This window comes from Chanodichthys erythropterus, chromosome 12, assembly GCF_024489055.1.
Source record: "Chanodichthys erythropterus isolate Z2021 chromosome 12, ASM2448905v1, whole genome shotgun sequence".
Classification (NCBI taxonomy): domain Eukaryota; kingdom Metazoa; phylum Chordata; class Actinopteri; order Cypriniformes; family Xenocyprididae; genus Chanodichthys; species Chanodichthys erythropterus.
The window spans coordinates 732,556-751,339 of NC_090232.1; the positions used below are offsets into that span (position 1 = coordinate 732,556).

General features: G+C 41.9%; 3 protein-coding genes and 1 long non-coding RNA gene across 12 annotated transcripts; 2 read left to right on the plus strand and 2 right to left on the minus strand.

The window, feature by feature from the left end:
- Positions 1–626: 626 nt before the first annotated feature.
- Positions 627–12,415, minus strand: setdb2 (SET domain bifurcated histone lysine methyltransferase 2). 5 transcript variants are annotated; one of them, XM_067405191.1, is made up of 12 exons: positions 12,291–12,415; positions 12,081–12,119; positions 11,399–11,656; positions 11,223–11,319; positions 10,391–11,149; positions 7,805–7,974; positions 7,452–7,666; positions 7,295–7,328; positions 7,039–7,211; positions 6,213–6,301; positions 841–960; positions 627–763 (listed from the first exon to the last, which is right to left on the minus strand). In XM_067405191.1, exons 2-12 carry the CDS (start codon positions 12,100–12,102, stop codon positions 760–762), a joined length of 1,941 nt encoding a protein of 646 aa, XP_067261292.1. In that variant the 5' UTR covers positions 12,103–12,119; positions 12,291–12,415; the 3' UTR covers positions 627–759. The 5 variants fall into 5 exon arrangements, with proteins under 5 accessions (XP_067261292.1, XP_067261294.1, XP_067261296.1 ...); XM_067405193.1 differs by lacking the exon at positions 12,291–12,415 and having other exon boundaries at positions 11,399–11,473; positions 11,543–11,656; positions 12,081–12,216; XM_067405195.1 differs by lacking the exons at positions 627–763; positions 841–960; positions 12,291–12,415 and adding an exon at positions 5,604–6,016 and having other exon boundaries at positions 11,399–11,473; positions 11,543–11,656; positions 12,081–12,216.
- h2af1al (H2A histone family member 1a like) lies at positions 2,214–5,402 on the plus strand. Its single transcript, XM_067405214.1, has 2 exons — positions 2,214–3,168; positions 3,536–5,402. The coding sequence occupies exon 2, from the start codon at positions 3,547–3,549 to the stop codon at positions 3,967–3,969; it is 423 nt and encodes a 140-aa protein (XP_067261315.1). The 5' UTR covers positions 2,214–3,168; positions 3,536–3,546; the 3' UTR covers positions 3,970–5,402.
- A 263-nt stretch (positions 12,416–12,678) lies between the features above and the next one.
- On the plus strand, positions 12,679–18,329 carry LOC137033097 (uncharacterized). 3 transcript variants are annotated; one of them, XM_067405209.1, is made up of 9 exons: positions 12,679–12,818; positions 13,351–13,543; positions 13,622–13,741; positions 14,638–14,870; positions 14,941–15,078; positions 15,155–15,348; positions 16,737–16,819; positions 16,924–17,007; positions 17,078–18,327. In XM_067405209.1, exons 2-9 carry the CDS (start codon positions 13,357–13,359, stop codon positions 17,236–17,238), a joined length of 1,200 nt encoding a protein of 399 aa, XP_067261310.1. In that variant the 5' UTR covers positions 12,679–12,818; positions 13,351–13,356; the 3' UTR covers positions 17,239–18,327. The 3 variants fall into 3 exon arrangements, with proteins under 3 accessions (XP_067261310.1, XP_067261308.1, XP_067261309.1); XM_067405207.1 differs by lacking the exon at positions 12,679–12,818 and adding an exon at positions 12,943–13,024 and having other exon boundaries at positions 17,078–18,329; XM_067405208.1 differs by lacking the exon at positions 12,679–12,818 and adding an exon at positions 12,943–13,024 and having other exon boundaries at positions 16,740–16,819; positions 17,078–18,324.
- Positions 13,605–17,091, minus strand: LOC137033104 (uncharacterized). 3 transcript variants are annotated; one of them, XR_010896814.1, is made up of 3 exons: positions 16,947–17,091; positions 16,686–16,805; positions 13,605–13,761 (listed from the first exon to the last, which is right to left on the minus strand). It is a non-coding gene; the product is annotated as an uncharacterized lncRNA (long non-coding RNA). The 3 variants fall into 3 exon arrangements; XR_010896813.1 differs by having other exon boundaries at positions 16,686–16,808; XR_010896815.1 differs by lacking the exon at positions 13,605–13,761 and adding an exon at positions 15,261–15,380.
- Positions 18,330–18,784: the final 455 nt, after the last annotated feature.

An 18,784-nucleotide genomic window follows, 5' to 3' on the forward strand; every position in this document is an offset into this window, starting at 1 on the left:
ACACTGATTCCAAATATACATCATCATCTGAACAATAATCACTCTGAGTAAATAATGTTTGACTTATTTTTACATTCAATTCCATTATGAAATATGAGCAAAATGAGCCTAAATGCAAAAAATCATCTTGTGAGATTCACATTTGGGTCAGGGGTCAAAGGTTGCTGACAAACACCAAATTAAACATGTATGAGTGAATCTCGTCTCATGATTTCAACACAGAAGATCTGCTGTTAAAGTTAAAAAGCTTGTGCAAAATGCAAAAATGATTCTGAGCATTTATTCTAAACGCTTCCGAACATGTAGATTCACACACACACACACACACACACATCAACCTGAGAGTCATTCATCAATCTGAGACTCTTCTGATCCAGTTCATCAAGATCACCGCGTGTCACTTCCTGTAGAAACACACACTGAGGTCACATGATGACATTCAGCACAGCGTCTGTTTGTGACTGATAACAGCTGCTCATAAAACATCATGAATGCGTCAGTGCCGATCGTTCACCGTGTTTGACTGTGTCAGTGAGGTCAGGTGTCCTCTGGTCATTGATCATGAGGTGGTGACAGACTGCGGGGCGGCGCTGTAGTACTCCTCGGGCGTGACGGTCTTCACTCCGCCGAAGTAGTCCAGCACCCACACCTGAGTGATGTTGAACTTGGCGAAGAACCAGTTGTGGTCCGTGGGCCAGTCGATCATCTCCGGGTGTCTGCCGAACAGAGCGGCTTTCGCCACGGACGCCTCGCTGTCGTTCACCTGAAACACACACACGGGATTCAGACGGGAAACGGCCTCAGTATGAGCGGAGCGGAGCAGGAAGCGTGACCTCTGACCTGAAGCACGGAGCCGGACAGGATGATGTGAGCGCACAGAGGGCTCTGAGGGTCGAAGCCGTGGTTCTTACAGTAGTGCGTCTGAGCCAGAGACACGGACAGAGACGCCTGCGGATTGACCTGAGACACACACACACACACACACACACACACACACTTCATGAGTTCTGCTGAATGCTGCAGCTGATAAACTCGCTGACTCACGCTTACACAAGCCACACCACATGACCGTGCAGTTTGCTTTTAGATTTAAGAGAAGGTCACCATTTCACTATTTCCCATCATCCTCTGCATTTCTTTAAAAACCCTCAAAAACTAAAAAAAATGTCAAAAACATATAAAAATCTCAAAACATACAAGAAAAAAATACAAAAAAACCCTCAAAAAACTAATAAAAATATCAAAACATACAAGAAAATTACTAAAAAACCCTCAAAAAACATTTAAAATGTTAAAACATACAACAAAAAATTACTAAAAAAGTCAAAATACTAATAAAAATGTAAAAAAATAGAAGAAAATTACTAAAAAACGTCAAAAAACTAATAAAATGTTAAAACATACAACAAAAAATACTAAAAAAGTCAAAATACTAATAAAAATATAGAAACATACAAGAAAAAATTACATAAAGCCCTAAAAAAACTAATAAAAATATCGAAACATACAAGAAAATTACAAAAAAACTAATGAAATGTTAAAACATACAACAAAAAATACGAAAAAAGTCAAAATACTAATAAAAATATCGAAACATACAAGAAAATTACAAAAAAACATTTAAAATCTTAAAACATACAACAAAAAATTACTAAAAAAAGTCAAAATATTAATAAAAATGTAAAAAACATACAAGAAAATTACTAAAAAAAGTCAAAAACGAATAAAATGTCAAAATTACAAAAAATATCAGTTCAAGTATTTGTTTGTTTTTTAAGATTAGTATTATTATTATTTTAAATATGTCTATATAGTTTTTAATCATTTTTCTTTCACTTTTAGTTTGTAATTTTAGAACATCAAGTTAAACTAAATGAAACTATATAGCTGAAATAAAAAGTTTTATATGTTTACTTTATTTAACAGAGATAAAGTAGCAAAAATGTTGTTTTATGGTTTTGGTTTTAATAACTTCTGTGCTTCCATCATCTTCATTCAGACACTGAAGAGTTTTTCTGCAGGTCATTATGATGTTCTTCACACATTACAGTGAATCACGGTGAGTGAGGTGTAACGGAGGTGTTGCACCTGCAGGTCCTGCACAGAGATCTCCATGTGAGTCAGGTACATGTACGGGGTTCCGGTTCCGTTGCCCGCGAGCCCGTCGCTGATGGAGAAGGTGTTGGAGAACGGCTGTCCTTTCACCGGATCATGAGTGGAGATCGTCGCCATCGAAGCCCAGTCACACTTATGGACCACGAACCGAGCCATCCGAGCCACCTCCTCGTGCGGCGGAACCGACGGAGCGCCGCCACGCGCGACAGAGAGCGTCAGAAACACCGCGAGCAGCGCGAGAAACATGACTGACCGCTGCGAACACATATGATTCATATGACCAGAGTCACTGTAAACACAGAACAACACTGAATCACATGACCACTGACTCACTGCGAGCGCAAATGATTCATTTGATCACAGAGTCACTGTGAACACTGAACACAAACGATTCATTTGATCACAGAGTCACTGTGAACACTGAACACAAACGATTCATTTGAACACAAACACCGACCACGATTCTTTTGATCGTATACCAGTGAGCTCCACAACAAATGGTCACATGATCAAAATAGTCATGTGACCACAAATCAACGCGTGCTTATTACACTACAAAAATGAATTTTATAAAGCTGATTCAAGCATCATGAGCCGCATTTATTAACCTCCTTTTCATAATGTAATATCTTACTGAATCTCAATGTTAAGCATTGTAAGGCATAATAAGAACATCATGAAAAAGATTTTTTTTTTATTACATAAAAAATAAAAAAATATATTTTTTTCTTTCTTTTTTTTCATGATGTTCTAATATGGTAATAACAAAAAATAACGACTGTAGGCTATTTAATGAATCAATATTGTCATAAGCAATTTAAATATTAGCAACAGAAAATGTACTACATTCTACAATTATTTTGTTTAAACTTTTAAAGAAAGTGTCATAAAGACTCGCTCTGATTGATCGTTTACACTATAATGAATTCATTGATACAGGTGAAGTTAATTAATGTCAATTAAGATCCGGTATAAAACACGTGATTCTTCGCTGTGAATCAAACTGCTTCTCTTCTCGATCCTTGTTCGGTTGAATCAGTGTTTGTCAAGCAGGTGAGTTTGAGTTCTCTGGTATTTTCTGCTTGTTTACTGGTAGATTCAATTAATATAAATCAGACTTTTTCTGTCATGAAGACTTCAGTAATTATTTGACTCATTTGCTCTTTGATTACTTGTAAATGTGATTTTCTTTATTTGAACTTTAGTTGTAAACTCGAGATGATTCTCGAGGGACTCGATCGCTGTTCAAATGAACCGATCGCTTTAAATTCAACTAATAATCTAGAATACTCTAGAGTCGCTGTTTTAATAGTTGATCTTTTTACTCATTTGAACTTTTACTAGTAAATGTAGGCTACGTGTTTGTTCATTCAGCACTAGTAATGTTCGCTTGAACCGATCATTTGACTCTCTGATTCAGATCTCCTCGTCATGTCCGGTCGCGGTAAGAAGCTCGCAGCTGCAGCGAAGACCAAGCAGTCGGTGTCGCGCTCCTCCCGCGCGGGGCTTCAGTTCCCGGTGGGCCGCATCGCGCGCCTCCTGCGGAAGGGGAACTACGCGGCGCGCATCGGCTCGGGAGCGGCGGTGTACCTGACGGCGGTCATCGAGTACCTGGTCGCGGAGGTGCTGGAGCTGGCGGGCAACGCGAGCCGCGACAACAAGAAGCTCCGCATCGCGCCGCGCCACATCCAGCTGGCGGTGCGGAACGACGAGGAGCTGAACACGCTGCTGGGCGGCGTCACGATCTCGGAGGGCGGCGTGCTGCCCAACATCCAGGCGCAGCTGCTGCCGAAGAAGACCAAAGCGGCGCGAGACCCGAACTCCAGCAAAGAGGCGCAGTCTCAGGACTTCTGAGCCGCACTCTGATGATTTTAAGCACTTTACTGTCGATGGTATTAATAAAGCTTTAGTTTGTATTCTATGTCTGATTCTGGTGTTTATATATGCACTAATGCATCAGTTTAAAGACTTTTAAAAGGGTGACTTGATTGATTTTTAACATTAGTTGGTGTAATGTTGCTGTTAAAACATCTGTAAAGTTACGACAAAGATTCTTTTACAAAAAATGCTTTTTAAATGGATTGTAGGGACTACTAAGCTTCCCAGGTTAGTGACATCACAAACCCTAAAATTTACATAAACCCCGCCCCCGAGAACACACAACAAAGGGGGCGGGGCCATGTTGGGCTGCTTTAGAGAAGGGGAAGAGTTGTTGTAGTCGAGTGTTGTTGACATGCCGTCATTTTACGCCAAACGAGGGTCAATTCAACACAAAAGATGAACATGACGCACATGCTAGTGGATGAGTTGAATCAACTCCACAGCAACTACATCAATTTATCCACTAACCATTCAGAAACGTCTAAAAGTTGTAACTTCTTCCTGAGTCTCTCCATCAGTGTCGACTCCGGTTTGAACAATGTAAGGATGAACACTTTCCTCATTTTGGCTGCATGAGATTCTCCAGCTTTGTTGTTGAGCTGTTAAAGCTCCGCCCTCTTCTGGAAAGCGGAGCTCATTTGCATTTAAAGGGACACACACAAAAACGGCGTGTTTTTGCTCACACCCAAATAGAGGCAAATTTGACAAGCTATAATAAATGATCTGTGGGGGATTTTGAGCTGAAACTTCACACACACATTCTGGAGACACCAAAGACTGATATTACATCTCGTGAAAGGAGCTTTAGGTGCCATTTAATATTCAGTAATATTGATTTTAACCGTGCTGACACTATCAGATAAACAAAACCTCCTGGACTGATCTGAATAAAGACTCTATTGTCTTCAGTAGAGCTGCTTTATATCAGAATCTGAATGTGTCTCATATTTGATGAAGTTTGCATCATTGATTCTGTAATTTTCCTGTTTATTACTGTGAAGCTGCTTTGAAACGATCTGTACTGAGCTATAGACTTAAAGCCCCACATGAGATCAAAACTCGCTCTGTCCGTTTCATGTCTGTGGGTTTCAGGTCCTTTCATGCTTGTGGTCTTCAGACTCTGTGAGGTGTGATTTCACTGACCCGCGGCTTACGAAACCTTCAAAAGAACACTGTATTTGCAGCAATTTGTGTCGATCTCGTCACTGATCCAGTCTGTGCTGAACACAGTGTTCAGGGTGTTTCTGTGAGGATTTTATAGTTAAGAACTGAAACTCAGCCGGTCACAGATGAAGATGAGCAGCACTAACCAGCAAATGATTTCTTCAATCATACATCATGATCTTAATGCACACAACTAATCAATTATCAAAAATACTCACTACAGTTCCTTTATAAATAAATATCTTGCTCTCTTTCTGGATTTCAGTTTTGTCTGCTCATCTTATGCCTGTATTGTGTATTATGAATATTGCTCTAAAGATAATTTGCATCTGCTAAATCAACCAGAGGCCTCAAGATGACTTAAAATGATTCAAAATACAACAAAACAAGTATTCAGACGAGCTGAAACAACTTAAAGATATTTATTTGAATTCATTCCCTCGTCAGAATTCCTCCAAAACTCGATTTTAGTTGTTATACTGACTATTTTAGTCTACGGTCACTCCTAGATTCTGTGAATTAAACTTGATCATTCCAGTAAGTGCACTACATGGGGTCTGTGTGACACACACACACACACACACACACACACACACACACACACACACACGACAGAGCTTTGCTTGACTCAACTTTATTCTAACTTCAGCTGCTGCATAAAAACACCCTCAAAGAAGCACAATAACCATCCGGTTTCATTCAGGAAATGCAGAAGTTGGTGAGGCAGAACTGGGCATGTCAGATGATGAGTGATTGACAGGTGGTGCTGGCGCAGCGGCAGCTCAGCTCGTGATCCGGGTCACTGCCCGGTGTGTACGAGTAGTTCCAGGTCAGTTCAGTTCCAGCTTTAACTGACCTGAGAAATGAAAGTGAACACAGTCGCGTTTGTTTCCATTTGCTGACACGGACACGACTGAACTGAATGCTTCATAATTGATCAGCTTTACACATGAAGTTTGCATCACTGATTCGGTTTCTGTACTGTATAAAGAGCTGTAGAAATACATCTGATGCTGCGTGTAATGATCTCAAGCGTGACTGATGATTCTCACCTGTTTGTAAAGAAGGCGATGAGAGGGAATTGTGGGTCGTGAGTGTCGACGAAGACGTTCTGGATGAAGAGGTTCGGCTCACAGCTGTGCTGCAGGTGGAGGACACTGACGTTAATGTCAATCACTCAATCTGTATCGCTGCACTGCTAATATTTCAGCTTCTGTTTGAGAAATCATCTGCTAAAAGAATTACATTTAAATATAATAGAATTTCACACACACAATGACCTCGATGACATAAAAAGTTGAAAATATGACACGACTAAATTAAATTAAGACGTCGAAATTATGACACTATGTAGAAATTAAATTAATTAAAATTAAATTGCATTCAATTGTTCATTAAAATTAAATTAAATTAAAATTAACTAAATTAAATTGACAAAAATTTCAACATCACAAAAAGTCAAAATTATGACAAAAAATCAATTGATTATCAATCAATTATAAAATCAATTATGACATCAATTCTAAATAATTAAATTATTACTTAAATAGAATTATGACTAAAAAGTAAAAATGATCACATTAAAAAATTGTCATAAAAAGTCGTAATTAACTCTACTTAGAAATTGAGTAAATGAAATTATGACGAAATTAAAAATTACATGACAAAAAGTCCAAATTATCACATAAAAACAATTATGTTACAAAAATATTTTCAGCTTTGTATCTCACATTTTTGACTTTTAAAATGACTTTTGAAATCTCATAATTAATGAAGCTTTGATTCAAATCCATGTTTTCCTGTCTCTGCTCACTGGAATAAAAGAACCTCTCATTATGAGGGTGAGATGCATGATGGGTAAAAGCTGGTGACACGTACGTTGAAGAATCGGGCCACGTTTCCTTCTTTAGAGGCGTCCAGGTAATACATTTTGTCTTGCTTGAGTCTCTGGTGCGCGTGTGACGTGATGTCGGCTCTGTCGTTGTGTCCGTTCGATCCGGCGAGGGCTAATCTGGGCTTCTTACTCAACACCTCCTCACACTTCTCATGCTCTACAAACACACACAGAGGAAAACATCCGTCCGGAGCCGCTCTGAACGCAGGTCATGAGGAACATCGTTTGATCAGCTCGTACCTGTCTCGCTGCAGTCCAGTGACGGCTGCTGGTCCTGAAACAGGAAAACATGTACATTGATGCCATTTGATCAGTTCACGCATTCCCTGGGAATCAAACCCGTGAACATGGTGTTGCGAGCGTATTTAGTGCTGAAGGCCACCTGTAACACACTGACCGTGAGCGGAGCGCCTGGACTCTGATCCGCGGGTCTCTGGATCACAGGAACATACAGCGGAGGAGAGCAGTCCAGCATCTCGGTGACCGTCTCCTTCGGGCCCGTGGGAAGCGTCCACTCCTCCACCACCTCCACCTCGTCATCGGACACGGGCGCCTCTCTGCTGCGGAGATCCGGCGGCTCCTCCGCGCTCTGCTCCAGTCTGAGGACGACGCCTGAAACCACAGACCGCATCGATACAGTGTGAGTCTGTGTGTGTATTCATGATAGTATGAAAATATGAAGTAATGAAAATGTTTAACGGTTTTAGTTTCAGTCGGTGATAGTAACCCTGGAGCGCAGGCTCTGTGTACCTGCATAGATGCAGATGAAGGTTCCCTTGTCGAGGTCGTCACGGCAGCGTACGGCCCAGCCGCGGCCCGCCGTACGAAACACCTGCAGCCGCACCCGCAGCCCCTTCTGCACCACACGGTTCTGACAGCGGCTCTTTTTACAGCTGCACCACGGGCCGCACTCGAACAACCTGTCGGATCACAGCCAAGCGTTCACACGCAGCTCACACACCCAACCCAACAAATACAACTCAACCCAAAACCACTTAACCCAACAAAACCCAACAAATACAACTCAACCCAACAAAACTCAACCCAACCAACCCAACAAATGCAACTCAATGCAACAAAACATAACCCAACCCAGCCACCCCCACTTAACCCAACTCAACCCAACTCAACGCAACCCAAAACCACTCCAATTTAACCCAAACAAAACTCAACCCAGCCAACCCAACAAAACATAACCCAACCCAAAACCACTCCAATTTAACCCAACAAAACTCAACCCAGCCAACCCAACAAATACAACTCAACCCAACAAAACATAACCCAACCCAGCCACCCCCACTTAACCCAACTCAACCCAAAACCACTCAGATTTAACCCAAACAAAACTCAACCCAGCCAACCCAACAAAACATAACCCAACCCAGCCACCCCCACTTAACCCAACTCTATGCAACCCAAAACCACTCCAATTTAACCCAACAAAACTCAACCCAGCCAACTCAACAAATACAACTCAACCCAACAAAACATAACCCAACCCAGCCACCCCCACTTAACCCAACTCAACCCAACTCAACCCAAAACCACTTAATTTAACCCAACTAAACTCAACCCAGCCAACTCAACAAATACAACTCAACCCAACAAAACATAACCCAACCCAGCCACCCCCACTTAACCCAACCCAACTCAACCCAAATCAACGCAACCCAAAACCACTCCAATTTAACCCAACAAAACTCAATCCAGCCAACTCAACAAATACAACTCAACCCAACAAAACATAACCCAACCCGGCCACCCCCACTTAACCCAACTCAACTCAACTCAACCCAACCCAAAACCACTTAATTTAACCCAACAAAACTCAACCCAGCCAACTCAACAAATACAACTCAACCCAACAAAACATAACCCAACCCGGCCACCCCCACTTAACCCAACTCAACCCAACTCAACGCAACCCAAAACCACTCCAATTTAACCCAACAAAACTCAACCCAACCAACCCAAAAAATGCAACTCAATGCAACAAAACATAACCCAACCCAGTCACCCCCACTTAACCCAACTCAACCCAACTCAACGCAACCCAAAACCACTCCAATTTAACCCAAACAAAACTCAACCCAGCCAACCCAACAAAACATAACCCAACCCAAAACCACTCCAATTTAACCCAACAAAACTCAATCCAGCCAACTCAACAAATACAACTCAACCCAACAAAACATAACCCAACCCGGCCACCCCCACTTAACCCAACTCAACTCAACTCAACCCAACCCAAAACCACTTAATTTAACCCAACAAAACTCAACCCAGCCAACTCAACAAATACAACTCAACCCAACAAAACATAACCCAACCCAGCCACCCCCACTTAACCCAACTCAACCCAACTCAACGCAACCCAAAACCACTCCAATTTAACCCAAACAAAACTCAACCCAGCCAACCCAACAAAACATAACCCAACCCAAAACCACTCCAATTTAACCCAACAAAACTCAACCCAGCCAACCCAACAAATACAACTCAACCCAACAAAACATAACCCAACCCAGCCACCCCCACTTAACCCAACTCAACCCAACTCAACGCAACCCAAAACCATTCCAATTTAACCCAAACAAAACTCAACCCAGCCAACCCAACAAAACATAACCCAACCCAAAACCACTCCAATTTAACCCAACAAAACTCAACCCAGCCAACCCAACAAATACAACTCAACCCAACAAAACATAACCCAACCCAGCCACCCCCACTTAACCCAACTCAACCCAAAACCACTCAGATTTAACCCAAACAAAACTCAACCCAGCCAACCCAACAAAACATAACCCAACCCAGCCACCCCCACTTAACCCAACTCTATGCAACCCAAAACCACTCCAATTTAACCCAACAAAACTCAACCCAGCCAACCCAACAAAACATAACCCAACCCAAAACCACTCCAATTTAACCCAACAAAACTCAACCCAGCCAACCCAACAAATACAACTCAACCCAACAAAACATAACCCAACCCAGCCACCCCCACTTAACCCAACTCAACCCAACTCAACGCAACCCAAAACCACTCCAATTTAACCCAAACAAAACTCAACCCAGCCAACCCAACAAATACAACTCAACCCAACAAAACATAACCCAACCCAGCCACCCCCACTTAACCCAACTCAACCCAAAACCACTCCAATTTAACCCAACAAAACTCAACCCAGCCAACCCAACAAATACAACTCAACCCAACAAAACATAACCCAACCCAGCCACCCCCACTTAACCCAACTCAACCCAAAACCACTCCAATTTAACCCAACAAAACTCAACTCAACCCAACCCAGCTCGACCCGCCGGACTCACCCTGCACTGACGGGTTCGCTCAGTCGCTGGTGTCTGTAAGCACGACCGTCTCCTCCGGCTCTGACCGTCAGCTGAACACAAGCGCAGCTCTGAGCGTCTGCGCAGCCGTCCTCGCAGTCGCAGCATGCGGTGAAAAACGGCGCCGCGCTGAGGAAGCATCCGTGCGGCCAGCGCTCTTTACGGTAGCGGAACTCTTTCGGGCGCGTCCCGTCCACCTCATTGAACAGCGGAACGGGAACCGGCTCGATCCCGTGGCTGAGGTCTCGCTCGAACAGGAGCGCCGGCGAGGCGGGAGCTCGGGACGGATGTTCTGGAAAAACCTGCGAACTGAAGCTGAAATTGTTCGGCTGCAACACGCCCAGAGCGTCCGACTGCAGCAGGAACTGAAACACCTCCTCCATGGAGCGCAGGCCCCGCCCACACGGCGCTTTATAAATCACGTCCTGCGCGTCACACTCGTCCTCCTGCTGGCCGCCGGCGGCTCGGACCCGAGCGCAGTGGCGCTGGAACTGGCACAGCATGGGCACTCGCAGCGGGTTGTGTCCCAGGAAGCGGTCGGCGTGAGCGGGCAGCGGCGGGACACACACCGGGCTGCAGTCGTGCGGATGGTAGACGAGCGGGACGGGAGATCTCGGCTCTTCAGAACAGAAGCTCAGAGGAGACAGAAGCAGAGTCGGATCCTGACCGCTCACGCCGTCGTTTCGGCTGGCTGAAGACATCTGACTGTAGTCCGAGCTCAACTCCACGTCTCTGAAGAGGCTGAGAGAACATCTTTTACGTTTTTATTCTGTGTCAGAAACAAGCTTCCATCATAATGATACTAAAGACGAACCGTGAGCTGTCCTTCTGCAGGACGTCCTCCGTCTCCTCGCCGTTCCTCAGACTCTCAGGAGAACACTGAGACTCCGACACGGTCACGGTCAGGATATCTAAACACAGCAGAGACTCACGGTCAGTATGATGAGAGATGAGCAGCAGCACTGATCTTCAGCTCTGATCAGAACAAACCTCCATCGAAGAGCACCTTCTCGAAGCTGTTTAGAAGTTTAGACTCCAGAATGATCTTCATGGCATGAACATACTCTGAAACATCATGATACAAGACAATCAAACAGAATATGAGTGTGTGTGTGTGTGTGTGTGTGTGTGTACCTCTGTCTGTTGCAGTGTTGTGTCTGATCGCATCTCTTAAATGTGAAAGAACCTCCATCAGCTCATCAAACACTACATCAACATCCACTTCCTCCCAGAAGATCTTCGCTTGCTCTGAAACACACAATCATCTTCTGATCAATAATCATTATCAGACTGATCACTGATGATCATCATCCCAGATAACAGGGAACGTTCTCTCAAAGTTACGAACACGTTCTTCCAGTAACGTTAATAGAACGTTCGTTCAGCATTAAATAATGTTCTCAAAACGTTAGCACAAAAACATCATTCATACATCATTCATGGAACGTTTAACCTTAAACAATTTAGTTGGGCGTTCATCTAACGTTTCTTAAATGTTGCTACTTGTTTCAGAACGTTCAGAGAACATTCAAAAGTAACAGTTTCCAGAAGGTTTGACGAATGATACAATGTAATGTTTCCTTAACGTTCGCATAACCAATAAATAACGTTTTAAGAACATTTAAAGAACTGGACGTTCAGAGAACATTCAGAAAAGTTCGCTGGATCTTACCGATTTCACACTCCATCATCATCTCGATCAGTTCAAATCCTCAGAAGAGAAGAGATTGAGACACAAACAAGAAACATGTCAACAACTCAACTAACCAGTTATCTCACGAAGACGCTGATTAGTAATAAAACATCATGTGCCAAACACAATAAACATCTCTGAAATGCTAGAACGCTTATGAAAACTGAATGAAAATATCACATTTCTTACTGAAACGACTTCATTAAAGTGAATGAAAGCACGCGCCATCACTGAAGAATCATCCACATGTGATTTGATTCTTCAAACCGATTCAGTCAAACCGACTCTCTTGAGAGAAACTTCATCAACACGACATTTGATGCAAACTTTATAACCTCACCGGACAGAATTATTGAACTAAAGTCTTTTTATTCGCTTTAGTTTGAATGATGATGATTCATATTTGTTGGTCAATCAGTTCATAGAACAAAACACACTGTCCGAACGAACCGATTCGCTCAAACGATTCTGTCTTTCCCAATGTTTTGGTTCCAGTAAAAGTCAAAAGCAATCGATCACAGAGATCGCACAGTTCAATGTTTTCCTTTTTGTTTTATAACCAGTCGATCTAATCACGCTGTCATTGGATAATATCGCGTGTACAGTGCGGATTGTGTACAAATATAACGCGTTAAACGAGTTCTCCGTCATCAGTGACTCAGTGCTCGTCTATGAATGTCTGTGTGGAACATCAAATTCACATGAGAAATAGCTTCTGTAAGTTTATTTTACTACATTAACACTGTAAACGGATCTGCGTTAGCAAATATTAAATTTGACATCATCACGTGACGTAGTTTTGTGTTATGTATCATGCGGTGCACTTCCGGTGAGGTTTTGTAACAATGATTGTGCGGTTATACAACTCACAGAGAGAGAGTGTGTGTGTGAGTGTGTGTTCACTGCGGATCAGCATCATTACAGTAAGATCAGTTCATTCATATTTGTCATGTGTAGAGAAGAACGATTCATGGAACTTAAAGTCAGTTTTAAATCATTTAAAACATTTACGACTGAAAATGTTTTAAGAAGATCTGAACATTTAAGACTGTGTTTGTATCAGCTGATCTTACGCTTTTTTGCGTTATAATGCATGAGTATATATTGTTATTTTAGTTAGCCTATATCTTTTTAAATATTTCATGTTATGTTTTTATTACAATATTTTATAACAAAAGTAAAAAACAAACATTCATAAACAGTGATGTGTTACTATGGTAATGTGTGTGTGTGTGTGTGTGTGTGTCAGGTGCGCATGGCTCAGGTGCGGCGCGCGGTCACGGAGGCGCTGTGGGCAGCGTGTGTCGCGGACTCCATGTCGATGCCCGTGCACTGGTACTACAACACCGCCGACATCAGGAGCGACTTCAGCGGCTGGATCACGGGACTCACCGCTCCGCGCGACAGACACCCGTCCAGCATTCTGCGCCTGTCCAACACAGGTGAGACTGCTGTCATTGGCCACTCGTGCACGTGACGCTTCAGCAGCGTGTGTGTAACCTGTATGTGTGTGTGTGCAGCTGGCAGCGGCCGTGTGACCGGCTCTGGATCCACCGGAGCTGATGTGGTGGGGAACGTGATTTTGCACGATAAGCTGAAGTTCTGGACGGATCCTCGTGGATCAGTGCACTACCATCAAGGTACGAGAATACTGGGAACACTGTAGAGGAAAACATTAATATGTTATATATATATATATATATTATATATATATATATATATAAATATAGGCTATATATAATAAAGGTAAAGATTGCAGTTATGTACAGTAGGTATGAATCTGCAACCATCAAACTTTACTAGCGAGACACTGGTTTGCTTTATCCAGCTGAGAAAATTCGTATGCGTATCATCTGGCCAGATAAACATATTAAATAAATAAATTTGAATCAAAATAAGGAAAAGTGGAAAATTCAGAGAAAAACGTAAAATAAATAAATGTTATTATAATATTCTATAAACTTTTCCATTTTTCTTATTTATTTTAATCAAATGTATTTTTGTGTGTAAAAATAAATTATAATCATAAATAAATAATTAGAAAAAAATACATAAGTGGAAAATTGAGAAAAACATTTAGAAAAAAAAAAAAAATCAGTTTAATTAAAATCAATTTAATTAAAATAAGAAAAGTGGAAAGGTTAATAAAAAAAATGTGCAAATACATCAATAATTTGAATTAAATAAAAGTGGAGAAAAACGTAAATAAATAAATAATTTAAATAAAATAAGAAAATTTAAACAGTTTAGAATAAAATGTGTAGAAATCAATGAAATAAATTAATCAATTTTTAATTGAAATAAGAAAAATGGAAAAGTTAAATTAAATTAAATAAATGTGATTTAATATATATATATTAAAATTGATTAAAATAAAAATATAAATTTGATTTAATTAAATAAATGAAAAATAACAGTACAGAAAAAAAATATTTTGTAATTTATTTTACACGTAAGTATAATGTAAATTTTTCACATTATAAATTGTGTCTTTATAAACTAAAACCAAAAGCGTGTAATCGTGACACTCCCGCAGGTCTTCAGGCGGGTCAGAACACCCTGAACGCTCTCTGTGCTCTGAGAGCCGCCCGCGTTCTGTCCGCCGGTGCGTTCGCCAGCGCGGCCGATCCTGACGCACGAGCCGCCGTTCTGTTGGACTACGTGGAGTTCATGACGAGTCCCGGCTCACACAACGACACGTATGCCGAGTCCTTCCACAGGAGCTTCTTCTCTGACTGGCAGGAGCTCAGACCCACGACCTCCAGAGAGGTGAGAGTGTCATAAACCTCCTCTGTCGCTCACACACACCACCTGACTGACCGTCCCGTCCTCTCCGCAGGTTCTGGAGTTCGCGGAGCGCCGATCCAAACGCATGTTGAACTCGACCCGCGCCGACGGTCAGCTGAACGCCATCGGCTGTCTTCCTATGGCCATTCCCTTCGTTCTGTTGTCTGCCACAGCCAATGAGGAGGAAGCGGTGAGTCACGTGACACCATCTCTCAGCCAATCAGATTCTCATGTGATCCTCAGTGTAAATGTCCGTGTGTGTCCAGGTGTGTGCGGCGGTGGAGTTGGTGAAGCTCACTCATCCTCACGCGCAGCTGGAGCCGCTGGTGTCTCTGTACTCTCGCGCGCTTCACGCCACGCTGAACGGAGCCTGTCTGCGGCGGCAGGCGGAGGCGGCGCTCAAATCGCCCGCGCTGGACGCCTGGGACGCGTGTCGACACTTCATACAGCGGGCCGAGAGGTCAGCACAGAGAAAACATACTTCACAGGAAACTACAACCAAAAAATGAAATTTCTGTAATTAATTCAACACCCTCATGTCGTTCCACACCCGTAAGACCTTCGTTCATCTTCACAACACAAATTAAGATATTTTTGATGAATTTCCAACGCAACTACCACTCCAACCTGCAGAAAGGTAGGAAAGACATCATTAAAGCGACTCCAGCGGCTTCAGCTCAATTTTATGAAGTGACGCGAGTGCTTTGTTTGTGCAAAAAAACATAATTTACCACTTTATTTACAAAATAATATAATCCTAAGCGTGTTCACGCAACAATACCAGCTCTCGTGAACGCTCTCGCGTGTGTTGAGTCGACGCGCGAGTCTGAACACGACATGATGTGTCATCGGTGGAGCCTGCAGCTGTACGCACTGTGTGTACCATTAGAGGGCGCTGATTAATGCCGTTTTTATTTTTTACATATTTTTTAAATTGATTTATTAAAATCTATCTATGTAATTAGAATAAATAAAGGTGTGTGTTTGTGTGTTGTAAAGTCAAATGTGTGTCCATGGGTGGGCGTGGGGATATGGTGAAAAGAAATCTGATTGGCTAGTTTAGTTTCGTCGTTTTCTTCCACACATGAAAAATGACATTACATAGTTAATGTTTAAAAACCGGCTCAAAACGAGTAAACGCTCTCTAAAACGGCTAAATTTGATTGAAACATTTGCAAAAAGGCCTAAAACTGTTGAGTAGGGATTGAGAAATGAAGCCTCTTAAATCTTTGAAGCTTTTCGCTAAATGTTTCGGAAAAGAGCGTCGAAAACAGCGCCATCTTGTGGCAGGTGAAATTTACAGCAGTCATAGACCTGAGTGCGAAGCTCCGTCGTTTTATCCATTACGCTCAAATAAAAGTCTGACGACGCTAAATGTGTTTATTTCAATAATATAATTCACATATTAAAGTCTGTTCTGTGTGAACCCTGAGATCAAATCCTGCTCGAATCTCTCGTTAAACACTCGCGCGAGTCTGAACACAACATGCTCTTGTGAATGCTCGTTCCAGATCAATATTTTTGTAAATAAAGTGGTAATTAGTTTTTTTGTGCAAACAAAAGCACTCAAGTCGCTTCATAAAACTGAGTTTAAACCACTGGAGTGTTTCAATGATGTCTTTACTACCTTTCTGGAGCTTGGAGTGGTAGTTGCGTTGGATCTCTATGGAGGGACAGAAACCACTCAGACTTCATCAAAGAGATCTTAATTTGTGTTCTGAAGATGAAAGAAGGTCTTACAGGTGTGGAACGACATGAGTACTAAATGAGAGAATGTTAATTTTTGGTTGAACTAACCCTTTCATGCAGGTCTATTATGGACATGTGATGATGGTTCTGTTTGTTCAGCAGGTTTCCAGCTTCATCAGCTGAGCGTCTGAAGGTCCATCAGAGCGCCGTGGAGTCTCTCGGACTCGCCTGCTACACACAAGGTTAGAAAAACCCTGAGCCAATGCAAAACAGAACTACCCATGATGCTCCTCTGATTGAGTGTGTGTGTGTGTGTGTGTGTGTGTGTGTGTGTGTGACGCTGCAGGAGCTCTGACGAGCCTCTTCTACCTGGCGTACTGCTTTCATGATGACGTGACGGAGGGAATCCTGACCAACACAAACTGTGGAGGTGCGTTTCTCCATCTCTGACTCACACTGTTTGCTCGTGAGCGTGTTTAATGCTGCGCATGTGTCCGCAGGTGAGAACTGTAACCGCGGCGCGGCGTTAGGGGCTCTTCTCGGCGCCCGGGCGGCGTACACCGGGTCAGCCGTGCCTCAGCGGTGGAAGGACGGGCTGCTGGACGCTCCGGGGCGAATCTCTGAAGTCCTGCAAGATCTGAAGTGCTCCACATCAGCCTGACAGTCTTCAGCTCTTCTCTCGACTCAGAAGCCTCTGTTTACACACACACACACACACACACACACACACACACACACACAGGAAGTGCTGCCCACAGATGAGGTTTCCAGCCTGACTTCCCCTCATCTGTGTACCTGCGCCTCTCATGACCTACTTGCATAATTCTCGCATTAGAACTATGTGTGTTTTAAAGATTGAGTAAATGATAATCGGATAGCTTGAATATTTTACTCAAAACACTCTTTGTGTGTGTGTGTGTGTTTGAGTTTTTAATCTAATGCAAGTTTTAATAACCTTATATACAGTAGTTCTAGTAAAATTTACATTTATTCAAATATTATAATAAATTTGTTACAGATTTTGTAGTCATATTGTGTAGTTGTTTTATTTGTGATAACGCAATGAAACATGACAAATTGTGTGACAATTTTTGGCCCGATAAATGATGAACACGTGCAAAAACGAGAGAGAAGCAATGAAATATTAATAACTCAGTGTTTGCTTTTTATTTATGCATTTTTTTGCACAGTAAAATTAAACCTGTAGCTGTAGTTTGCTTTTTTTGCCAAATCATTTTGTGAGATAAATACAGAGTTTAGTGATTTGTGCGTCCCCCATATTTAAAATATATAAAATATCTTCCTAATGTTTTGATGGTTTAAATCAATTTGTCACTTTTGGACACGACTGTAGGTTTTTACTTGTTACTCGTCATGGAAATCGCTAAAGAATCATTAAAACAGCAATAATCCGAGAGCTGCTGTGTTTCAGAACATGCTGAAGCGGCATTGATTAAGTTAATTGAATTAAAATTGAAGGGATCATTTTAGAGTTTGAAGCCGAACTATCTTCTCTTTTTTGGAATTTCTTCTGTAGATTATGGAGAATCCTAAATGCTTCCGATAGAGTGTTGCAGAATGTGATCAAGTTAGATTAGTTTCTGATTGTGCATCATGTTTTCTTGTATTAAAACACTTCACCTGTAATGCAGCAGTTGATCTGTGATTGTGATTATTATATGCACTACTATAAATGACATTCTGCAGTCGTGTTTGTGTTTTGTTGTAAATTTGTTAAAGATGCAGTAAATGTCTTGTTTGCAGCAGCTCATGTCGTGTTTGTTGGTGTGGATCATCTCTTGATTTCTGTTCAAACCACACATCTCTCTGTGGTCTCAACAAACGAGACGCGACAGTGAAGTTCAATCGCTCCAGTAGCTCGTCACACGCTGTGTTCTGATCTAAACTAGAGTTTAAACTCGAGCTGATTTCAAGACGGAAACCACAGCGCTTCTTAAAGTGTTAGTAAATGAAGTCAGAGAAACTGTAAAGACCGATATGATGATATATGCCATATAGATGATTCATTATGCAAATGTTAAACAATCATTTAAGTCAAAGGAAACTCTGTGCTGATCATCATTCTCTCTCACTCATGTTTTTCCAAACCTATATGACTTTCTTTCTTCTGTGGAAGGAACAAAACAACATTGGACCCCACTGACTTTCATTATATGAACAAAAACAGTAAATATATCTTTAAATTT